Below are 11,398 nucleotides of genomic sequence, written 5' to 3' on the forward strand. Positions count from 1 at the left end.
GGTAAGAACTGGAAGAACCTGGAGTCGCCCAGAAACCACGTTTCACCCCTGGACCCCAGACTAAGGGAGGACTCAGTTAAGTGGGTCACACTTCCCTCCTACATTGGAGGTCTATCCTTCATAGCTAATGATGTAAGTCTAAACCAGATGCGGGAGTTATGCCACCCTCCCGACGTTGAGATTACAGGTCTCCTCAGCCCCCTCCCCAGTGTAGCCACAAGCGATGAAGGCTGGGAGCTGCAGTCCAAGAAGACCTGGAGGTCCACCACCACCTTCACCCAAATCCAAGGTCTTTATCATTTTAGACAAGGGTCACCATTGCACTGCTCTGCTGTATCTAATGGGACCTGAGCATGGAGGGATCTTGGTATCCATGGAGGGTCCTGGAGCTGAACCCCAGCAGATAGATCAAGGGCTCATCATATTTCTAAAAAACATGTGCTCTTTAGTGTTTGGCAATTTGCACCCTGCCCTCCGTTGCCCTTTATAGCATTTTATATTCCCACCCGCCCCAATTCAGAGACCCTCCTTGGCATTACCCCCGTGGACTTAAAAAGCGGCTTCACAGGAATCTTAGCAGCAGCGCAAAGGTTGGCTGCAAACACCCAGAGGATGCTCAGCCCCAGGGTCCTCCTCATTGTGGCCACAATCCACCAGAGACGTCTCTGGAAAGGCCACGGAGACAGGTGCAGATCTCTCCGCTTCTCTTCCTTCCCTCCAGGTTCCTCTGAGCAAATCTCTTGGGTTTGGGCTGTTATATGGAGGGAGCATCCAAAATGGGGAGGAAGGGAATGCCAAGTCTTTAGGCGCAGAAGGCCTTGTCTCCCTGGCCTTCCTGATCTAAAAGGACTCCTCCGGGACACAATGTGACCATCATGGCCCTTTGGCACCGAGGCCAAGGAGGTATTTTGGGATCTGGCCCCACTCCCTGGGCTTCCCACCAACTTTCGGAGGGAGAAAAGGGGGAGGCAGCCCAAGGCATATTTCAATAATATATTCCTCCTGGGCATCCATTAACTCATTCTGGTCCTTCACAGAAGAAGCGTCTCCATTTCCAACGGAGAGTCACAACGCCTCAAAAGCCATAGCAGGGCAAGCTAAAATAACAAAACACTGAAACCAGTTATGGGGAATTCATCAAACAAAGGCATTAAAATACGACAGTGTGACTGGTCTGCATTTTGCATTTTTGTCTAGTAGGTCTGAATGAAGATGACATGCAGCATATCTATGCAGGCAAAGGCCATGCGGATGCTGGGAGACGAAGCACCTTGAAGTCCAGAAAACATGATTTAGGTTGTCTCCATCCTTAGCGAGGCCAGAAGCCCCTTTCGTCAGGCAGAGGACACTTTCAGTCTTGCAGTTCTCTAATTGTTTTCTTTGGGTTTTTCAGGCCATGTGGCCATGCTCTAGAACAGGGGTAGGCAAACTGCGGCCCACAGGCCGGATGTGGCCCGGCAAGGCCTTGGGACCGGCCCCAGCCCAGTCCTGCCGCCAATTGCCGCCGGAGCCTTTGGCCTATCAGGAGGAGGCGGGCAAGGGGGGGCAACCGGCAGGCAAGGGGAGCAAGCGGCGGGCAAGGGGGGCAATTGTCTATAGAAGCGTCCAAAACATGCATTTATATTAACATTTTTTTAAAAATCAGCAAATTTTTTAGCATGTCCTCCATATTTTTAAAAAAGTGTCCTCCACTTGAATTTTTTGTCCTACATTTGTCCCGGTTTATTTATTTATTTATTTATTTTTAAAAAAAATAATTATTTATTTTTTTTGGCTTCGGCCCCCCAGTTGTCTGAGGGACAGCAACCCGGCCCCCGGCTCAAAAAGGTTGCCTACCCCTGCTCTAGAAGAATCCATTGCTGACACTTCGCCAGCATCTGTGGCTGGCAGCATTTGGAAAACATTTCGGTGCTGTTTTTAGGAAAAGCAAGCCAAATGCGGTCCCAGTATTATTATTTTTAAACATGTTTTTCCATTGTTGGAGGTAGTAGAAATGGCAAATAGTAAAGTCCTGGTCCATGGGCTCCCTGGTTAGGATTCCCTTGTTGTGTCTAAAATTCAGTATCTTTTGAACCACGTATATGTTTTTGCAATTTTAACCGGTGTTTTTAGCTGCTTTGGGACCGAATTGGGGACAAAAGTGGGACCTAGATTGTATTTGGCAACCAGTGTTTGGATGCTCCCAAAAATACTTGGAGCAAGTCTTTGATGTGGTCCAGATCGTCCCATGTCCAAAGTCTCTTAGGAGCTTTTGATCGCAGCCCAGATAAAAACTTGGCGCTGGGTCTCACACTGAACCTCTGTCCATCATGACGCCTTTTGCAAGAGGGAACATATCTGATCTGGAAGATGTCCTCGGAGTTCCCTCAGAAGGCAGCATGTTCCAGAGGAGATGGAACAAACGGCTTCTCAAAGCAATCCTGTTTCTCTCCTCCTTCTTGCAACCCCCAGGAATTGAATTTCCAAACACGGGACGGAGGCACTTGCATGAACTTTGGGGAAGGCTATAAAAGGGAGGTTATAAAGAGGGGTGGCAGCGGAGGGCCTCCTCGCTGACCGTCACGAAACACCTGCAGATGTTTGCAACGATGAACAGCGTGCGCTGGAGCCATGCGCTGCTTGGATTTGGTTTTCTTCGCATCGCATCTGCCTTCCTCACCCAACCTCAGTTTAAGGCTGACAAGGTAAGAAAGGGGAAGGGTCCTTGGGGGCCAGGATCCCCAACCAAAGAGGCATAAATCCCCCTTGACTTTCCCAGGAACAGGATTTGGGATTTGGAAGCAGAGATGCATTTTTGACTCCTAGGGTTCAACCTTTAGGGTTCAACCTGAGGATGGAGGGCTGTTTCTTTGGGGTCCTTCACTGAGGTCAGTAAATTGCATTGGAAACCATCAGGCCCTTCTGAGTTTTGGGACCCCAAATGTGGAACAAGCTCTCCTTGGAAGCCTGATGGTAGTAGTAGTAGTAGTTGTTGTTGTTGTTGTTGTTGTTGTTGTTGTTGTGTGTCTTGGTTCCAAACTTGTGGAGACCCTATCATAGGGTTTCCTTGGCAAGATTGCTCTGAGGAGGTTTGCCATTGCTTTCCTCCAAGGCTGAGAGAGTATGACTTGCTTAAGGTCACCCAATGGGTTTCATGGCCAAGCTGAGAATTGAACCCTAGTCTCCAGAGTCATAGTTCAACACTCAAATTCTTATGCCATGCTGGCTTACTTTAGGGTCTCCATAAGTCAGGATGGAAGGCACACAACAACAACAGCAGCAATCATGAATTTCATAAAGTTGCCACAAGAAGAGCACCGCAAAACAATAAGTAGAACACTCAACACCTTGTACAAGGGTTGTCCGGTCCAAATAATCAGTCTTCAGAACATAAAGGTCTTCACCTATTTGCACAAAGCAAGGACAGACTCTCCCTGGAAAGGGATTTCCAGGTCTTGGGAGCCACCACCGAGAAGACCTTGTCCTTTCCTACTAAACGTCCCAGTGATGGAAGTGTTAGGACAGAGAGAGGAAGGTCCTCTCCAGAAGATCCCAGAAGAACCAGGCAGGTCCCTAAAGGAGGATGGCCTCTCTGCATCATAACAAACTCTCCTCTCTTTTCAAGTTTGTTGGGAAATGGTACACCATCGGCATAAGCGTGAAAGGAGGTGGAGTAAAGAACACGTACAGCCACCTCGTTACGGTGGAGCTGGAGGAAAGCGGAGAGCTGGGCATCACAGTGGAAAAGCCCGAGTAAGTTTCAGCTCGCCCTATGGATGTGGGCCTTCCTTCCCTTTGGATCTATTCAATCCTCGATGCATTATTGATTTGGGGTTACTGTGTTTGTCCCAATAAAAGTATCACTGCTTTTTGTGGGTGTTGGATGCCCTTGCAACTTTTCAAGGCGATTTGTGTGTGTGTGTGTTGCAACGTCACTGTCTTTGCTTTGCAGGGACAGTTGTGCCAAAATACAATTCAATTTACTCGTAGGAGAGAAGCCTGGAAAGTACATTCGGGGTAAGTGGGTCTGCGTTTGGCTTTCGGTCTTTGTATTTGGGGAAGAGGATGGTTGCTCTTCTTGATGGCTTTTGAATGGGAAAATAATGGGGCCTTGGGTTTCTCTTCCAAAAGGGAAACGGTCTTTTGAACATTTGCAAAGAGTGTGTTTAACTCCTTTTTACTAAAGCAAGGATGTCCATGTTATTACTCAGTGGTTGCTTTGGGAATGGGCTGCATCTAACCACCATGACTCCTTGCAATGGTATTTTGTGCATCCAGACGGAAAAAAGAACCCAGTTTGACACCACTTTAACTGCCGTGGCTCCATGCAATGGGATTTTGTGAAAAGTCACTGTCTTAGGCTGCATCCAGACTGCAGAAACCACCCAGTCTGACACCATTTTAGCTGCCATGGCTCTATGGGATGTATAGTTTCTTGTGGCTCCAGAGCTCACAGACAGAAAAGGCTGGCTGCCTCACAAAACTACAATTCCCAGAATCCCATTGCAAGGAGCCATGGCGGTTCCTTACAATGATGATGGATAATTTATGCAATGTGGATGCAGCCTTAGCAATGCAAACACCAACTGATCTAATTTGCAATCCCTGTCCTGCATAATGGGTCACTAAACTAGGCATTTAGGGGGGTGCAAATAATTCCTTGCAAATAATATGTTTTACCAGATTGCAATGAGAATTTTCTTGGAAATACGTGTCTGAAGAATTGGATTTGGAGGCCCAGCCCATTTTTACAGACACACATTTTTGTATGTGCAGCAACTGGGACTTTGTACAGTAATCTGGATATTAATATTAATATGGATGTTTGTTTCTGGTCCAGATACAGGGACCCAGAGGAACACCATCACCATCATCGAGACCGATTACGACAGCTTCTGCATCCTGGGCACCGAAACAGACTTAGTCAACACTCTCAACCTCTACAGTAAGCGCCGGGGACGGTGAAACTGGCTCCGTTTGGGGGACTGCAACTCCCAGCACTTGCTGGGGGATTCTGGGAGCTGCAGTCACAAATGGACTTACCCAAAGTCTGCAGGGGAAAAGGGGTGGAAGGGTGAGAGTGGGAATGGTGGCCATACTTCCTTTAAACTGCTTCCTTTTAATTCTAGTGGTAGTTTGATTATAATTTTAACATTTGCACGGGGCTATAAATCATCATCATTGATCATCTGTCATCATCAACGTCCAATGTCCTAATTTGGCTTTGCTTTAATCCTCTGCAATCCCACTTTCTCCGCTGCTTTTAAAACATCCCGGATTCTCTCTCTTCTTCCTCCTCTTTGCAAAATGAGCTCAAAATGCAACATTCGCTTGCAATCCATTAACTCAGCGGGGGAAAGAGGAAGGGACTGATGGCCATACCTCCTTGAAATGGCTTCCTTTTAATTGCTTTCAAAAGGACAGAATTATTTGCTTTTAAAAGGACAGCATTTTGAAGGGACTGAATCCTGCTCTTCCCTGTTGGCTCAGGCAAAAGCAAACGGATGCACCTTCTCCAGTCTTGACTCTCCTTCATCTTGGTCTCCATTTGCAAAATGTGGAGGTCATGATGGTTTGTGTGAACCTGCCCTGCGTCCCATGCCTCCTCCATCCCTGTGTCTTAGCCTTGCAAAAGAGAAATGAGCCCAAATTCTGTATTCGGTGAGTCTAACTCTCCGTCCTTCTCTCTTTCTTTGCCACAATTTTGCACCGAAGGCAGGCATGAAGACGTCTCCGACGAAGTGAAGGCCAAGTTTGAATATTACATCAAATGCCTCGACTTCCCTACTAACCGGATCGTCTACTTCTCCAAACAGGTACCATAGGAAACCATTTTGGAGGACAACTGGGTTAATGGAGCATCTCCATCCAAAATAGTGGAAGGTCTGGAAACCCCCAAGCCCTGCTTCGGGATGCAATGCCTCAAGGCACATAACAACAAATTGTGTTGCCCCATCTTGCTTTGCCTAGTTGTGTCTTTTCTGATACAACGATCCTTTTCCTTTCCTTTCCGCAGGAATCTTGGTGTTGAATCCAGCTTCGGAGCATTTCCCAGAATTGGGAGAATAATAACTGGGAAACGCTCCTCGCTCTTCGCCAAAAGCATCAAGAAGAAGAAAACCCAACACAAAACAAACCACAATAAAAACACCCCCAAATCTTTGCAGTTCATCTGGTCCTTCCTCCCATTTATTTTTATCCTCCACAACTTTTCAAATCTGTTGAATAACAATCGGGGAGAAAAATAGATCACCACCAATTCCATCAATTATATTGCATCGATTATATTCTGCCTCTTATCGATCCTAAGGCGAATAAAATATTTGAAGCCAGATGGAAATCCTTTCTTCATTTGCTTGTCTTATCTATCTATCCATCCATCCATCCATCCATCCATCCATCCATCCATCCATCCATCCCATGAACTGGATGTTATTTACAGAAATGAAATGATGTCCAAGTGCAGAGAGTTCATAAAGCAATATCTAGCCATAATGCCACTATACAATTATTACCACTTTTGTGCAATTGTGTGGTTATTTATCCATTTACTTCCACCTCAAAACACAAAGCAAATGCCTGGGTGGTTTTAATATCTTCCAATTCCCATCATCCCCAATCAGCCAGTAGCACAGAGCTCTATGTCTCTCTTTCTATGATGTCCAAGGAAACCATTCAAGTCCTAAGGCAATGGATGGGATGAGAAGGCACAATCCAAAGCTTCATCCAAACGAGGCAAGGGTTCGTCACTGCGCACGCAGACTTTAAAGTTCACACTAAAACCCAGCGCCCGATTTACTCCGCTTTCCAGTTCCCACTTGCTTGTGCAAGTCACACACTCTCAGCCTAAGAGGCGGTAATGGTGCCAAATCCTCCTTTAAAGAACACATTGCCAATGAGAGCCAGCATGGTGTATGCAAGTGGTGCAAGTGTTGGGCTAGGACCAGGGTTCGAATCCCCGCTCAGCTGTGGAAACCCAATGGCTGTCCTTGGGTAAGTCACACTCTCATGTGCCACCCAACATGCATGTTCGCCCATCTGCCACATGCAATCCATGCACAAGGCACCTTCAGACTTGAGGTCAATGCCTGTGCAACTCCAATTCTGCAGACTTGAACTGAATGTGGACCTTTGGTAAAAATGTCCACTTGCTTCTGGAAGGGAGCTTCAGTGTACATAAGGCACCACTAGTAGTATCCCAGCCATACTCATGTGCTCCTGGAAGACCAGTTTAGGTTGGAACCCACAGAATTGCAAAGTTATGGGGGAACAAGCTCATCCCATCAGGCTCACCGTGGATGGCATTTCCAGGCCCTCAGAGTATCCTGGATACTCCACTATAAATCAACCTCATGTCTAAGTCGAGGTTTGGGGCCAAAAGTATGGATTTTGCCAGGATCTGTGAATAAGTGGAGGGTAAAATTTATGGTCACATAGCAAAGGATCTAAAGCATGTCAAAGAAGTTACAAAATCCCAGCAGATGTAACTCTTTGCACTCACTCTTAAGGCTGGATGGATGAGAGAGTAGAGAGGGTCAGTGCTTCACGTATTATACTCTTGCTTTTCTCCAGGAGATGGTTCCTTCTTTTAAATAAGTATTTACATCGACCCAAGAATAAGTCGAGTCCAATTTTTTGAGGTTAATCTTTTGATCCCAAATTTCTAGACTTATACCTGAGTGTATACAGTGACTAAACCCTTGGGACATACAGTTTTCCCAGACAGAGGCGTACTTGGGACCAAAACATCGGTGATGCCCTGATCTTGCCGCATTCAAAAGCCCTTGCGCTGGACTTGGTCACAGTCCAGATAGCTGACATGGCTACTAATCCTCACTGTGAACCGTGGTCCTCTCCCACACTTTGCAACGGGGTGGATATCTGATTGGGTCGATGTCCATGGAGCTCCTGCAGAAAGGCAAGTTGTTCCAGAGAAGAGGCTCATCGGCGGAACAGCGGCTTCTCAAAGCCACCCAGATTGTCCTCTCCTCCCAGGCAAATAGCTTTCCAGAAACAAGGTGGAAGGACCTTTGTGGACTTTGGGGACATAAACAGAGGGTTATAAAGGGAGATGGCTCTGGAGTAAATCCCTGTCAGCCACTGGAGAAGTTGGCTGCAGAGATGAAGAGCTCTCTTTGGCGTGGTGCGTTGGCCACTTTCTGCTGGCTGAAGCTTGCCACCGCTTTCCTCATTCAGCCGGACTTTGATGAAGAGAAGGTAACAGCCAGAAGGCTACTCCTCACGGAGAGGGTCCTGGAAATGACCAATTTCCATGGCAGGCTCTTTTGGAGCCATTCCGGTTTTGATTGGAGCTGTCCAGCTTCTGAACTCATGTTCAGAATAGGATTCAGAACCATAGCAGAGATCTCCAGAAAGCCAGTGTGAAAAACCCAGGGGGGTCAAACCAAAGGTAGATTCTCCACTGAGCTACAGGATTCGAATGGGAGGCTGACATGTGGGATCCATCCGGAAATTGAGGTTGACGAGTCAAATCCATTAGGAAACGGTTTACTTCTGGGCTCCGTTGCCTTCGCAAGTGGCTCCGTTGTTCTCCCTAACAGTTAGGGAGCAGTTAGCTTTTCCAAACTCCATTTGGTTGATTGTAAATACAGGTGTCCCCCCAAATGAGGAAGGCCATTGCTTCTTTAGCAGAAACACATGGTACCAGAGGTAGACCGAATGTGGAAAGAGTAGGAATAGGCATGTCAACCGTGAAAAAGAAGGGAGTGCAATGCAACTAAGGACTAAGGCCCTTTGCAATCCCATGGCCTTCCTGGGTAATGGGCTCTCTCCTTTCCTCAGTTCCTTGGCACTTGGTTCACCACAGGCGTCGCGATGGATGAGCATGCCACCACCAGCCATCAAACCTATCGCGTCTCCGTTGAGTCTGTGGCTGAGCGCGGCCTCGTTTTACGCTCAAAAATACCTGAGTAAGTTCCTCCGCATCATGGCCTCTGCCTTCCTCCACGGCACAAAATGGCGGCTGGGGTGTTTGACCTGTTGCGCTTGTGCCTTTTCTCCTTTGTACTGAAGTGGCACATCCCATACTTTGCATCGTAGCGGAGCATTGTGAATTGTGTCGTGCCTTCTCTCCTTTGCATTAAGGTTGCACATCCTATACTGTTCAAAAGTTACATTTGCATTGCAGTGGTGCATTGTGTATTGAGCACTGCACCATAATCCCTGGTCTGTGACACATGTTCCACAATGTTGCAATTCTGCATGAGTTGTGTAGCAGTCCTATAGCATCACTCTTTTTGGGCCATCCAACCATATGACTGCTTCTCTCTATAAGGTAAATGTAATGTTTAAACATGATGAGCATTGTTGCCTTTCCATCACAGAATATGGGGCACAAGATGTGGCTCCCACAGAAGCATCCTTATCCATTCTTTTCTTTCCAGACAGGAGTGCAGAGAGACCGCCGTCGTATTAAGGTTTGCTGGGAAACCAGGGAAATATAAGACTGGTGAGTTGGATCGTCTCCTTCCTCCAAAGCCAAAAATGTTAGACTTGAGACGCAGAGAGAGAGGACTTGCTTCTTCTTCAACTTTCCTCTGCAACGCAAAAAAGGCACCAGCCAAGATTTTGCATCATGGTCTGTTATTTGCATCATGGTCTATTATATGTTGCAGAGATGCAACATGAATCCACAAAGATGTGCAATTCTTCTTCTTTTCATCCTTTTCTAGACTGGTAGTGAGTCATATTCCATAGATTGGTGCAATCTGCCACTGAAAGATGTTCAATGCATGCAATTCATCCCTTAAAGAATAACGTCTCTGGTTCAGTTTCAGCAGAAGCCGCCAACGCCATCACCATCGTCAATACAGACTACATCAGCTTTGCCATCGCCTCCATGGAGAACCAAGATATAAGGATCCTGAATCTCTACAGTATGTGCCGCGCTCGGCAGAAACGGGGCCCAATTGTCTTGGTTTACTCTCAACTAGAAAGAAATGCACAAATATAGGGTGATAACAGCCCATGTGAAAAGGATCTGGGGTCTTAGTGGACCATAAGCTGGACGTGAGCCGACAGTGTGATGCAGCAGCTAAAAAAGCCAATGCAATTCTGGGCTGCATCAACAGACATATAGCATCCCAATTGAGGGAAATAGTAGCGCTACTCCATTCTGCTTTGGTTAGACTTTGCAGAAATCCTGTGTCCAGTTCTGAGCCCCAGAGTGCAAGAAGGGTATGGTCAAGAGGGCATGTGTCCAGAGATGGACAACCAAGTTGTACGTTTCTGCGTCCCCCTTCAAGTTGCCCATCGACTTATTGGGACCCAATGAATTTCATGAGGGGCTTCTTAGGCAAGGGATTCTCAGAAGTAGCTGAAACATTGCCACTGAACTCCCCTCCAAATACTAACCAGGGCTGACCCTGCTCAGCTTCCAAGACCAAATGGGATCTGGTGCCTTGAGGATCTTTAAACCCATGGCATGGTCAGTTAAACTTACTTCTGGGGCCCAACGTCTGGAGTGGGGACTTTGCGTTGAGGATGCACATCCCATCCTTTGCATTGCAGCGGTGCTTTGCATATCGCAGAGTGGACCTTCCCAATTTGAGGAGTCACATAGACTTATAGAGTTGGGGGGCATCTTGTCTAACCCCTTGATGCCAATGCAAAACATATGTCCACAGCTAAACCATCCCTGGGAGGTGGACAACCAACCTCTGTCTCAAAACGTCAACTTTTGAAGGTGGCCACTTTTAGCGTAGGATGTTCCTCCTAACGTCCAGTCCAGGGGTGAAACCATGCAGCCCTGCAAGGGCTCCCAGCTGACGCAGAGGCATGCTGGGAGTTGTAGTCCAACCACACCAGCAAGGTGGCATGATTCCCACCCAAACCCAGCCAAAGTCAGAGCCTCCTTTCCCATATCTTTTGGGGTCAGTGCGTCCATCTTGGTGTTGACCGCGTCTTCTCCATTCTCTCCTTGCCACCATTTGCAACGTGGATCCTTTGCATGGACTCCTTGGGGTCCGAAGCCCGAGAGGAGCAAGTGTCGGAGGACATCAAGGAAAAGTTCAAGGAGGTCGCCAAGTGCGCCAAGTTTCCAGAAAACCAAGTCATATTCCTGGATCATATCGGTAAAAACATCATCATCATCATCATCATCATCATCAACACTTTGCCCTCTTCCGATCCATTCTTCCCATTCTGTTTGTATGGCATCCAGCGAGGTTTCCTTATGAGTAAAGATGCATAGGGCTGTGCTATATAAATAAAATTCAAGGCAGTGTTGGAGCCAGCTGTTAGTAGGGCAGCAACTCCCATCGTCCCCAGCCAGCATCGCCAATAATGAGGAACGCTGGGAACTGCAACGGCTGTACATCCATCCATGATGATGGATGTGCGCACATGGGAGCTGTAGTCCAAGAAAAGTAACTTTTTTCCCCTTATAAGAGGGGAAGAG

At 47.2% G+C, this 11,398-nt stretch overlaps 1 protein-coding gene across 1 annotated transcript; it reads left to right on the top strand.

The window, feature by feature from the left end:
- The first annotated feature begins 1,797 nt into the window (after window positions 1–1,797).
- On the top strand, window positions 1,798–6,313 carry LOC121937318 (epididymal secretory protein 4-like). Its single transcript, XM_042480429.1, has 6 exons — window positions 1,798–2,684; window positions 3,605–3,732; window positions 3,932–3,996; window positions 4,820–4,924; window positions 5,695–5,795; window positions 5,996–6,313. The coding sequence occupies exons 1-6, from the start codon at window positions 2,577–2,579 to the stop codon at window positions 6,008–6,010; spliced, it is 522 nt and encodes a 173-aa protein (XP_042336363.1). The 5' UTR covers window positions 1,798–2,576; the 3' UTR covers window positions 6,011–6,313.
- The last annotated feature ends 5,085 nt before the right edge of the window (window positions 6,314–11,398 follow it).

Source organism: Sceloporus undulatus, chromosome 7, assembly GCF_019175285.1.
Source record: "Sceloporus undulatus isolate JIND9_A2432 ecotype Alabama chromosome 7, SceUnd_v1.1, whole genome shotgun sequence".
NCBI classification, from domain to species: domain Eukaryota; kingdom Metazoa; phylum Chordata; class Lepidosauria; order Squamata; family Phrynosomatidae; genus Sceloporus; species Sceloporus undulatus.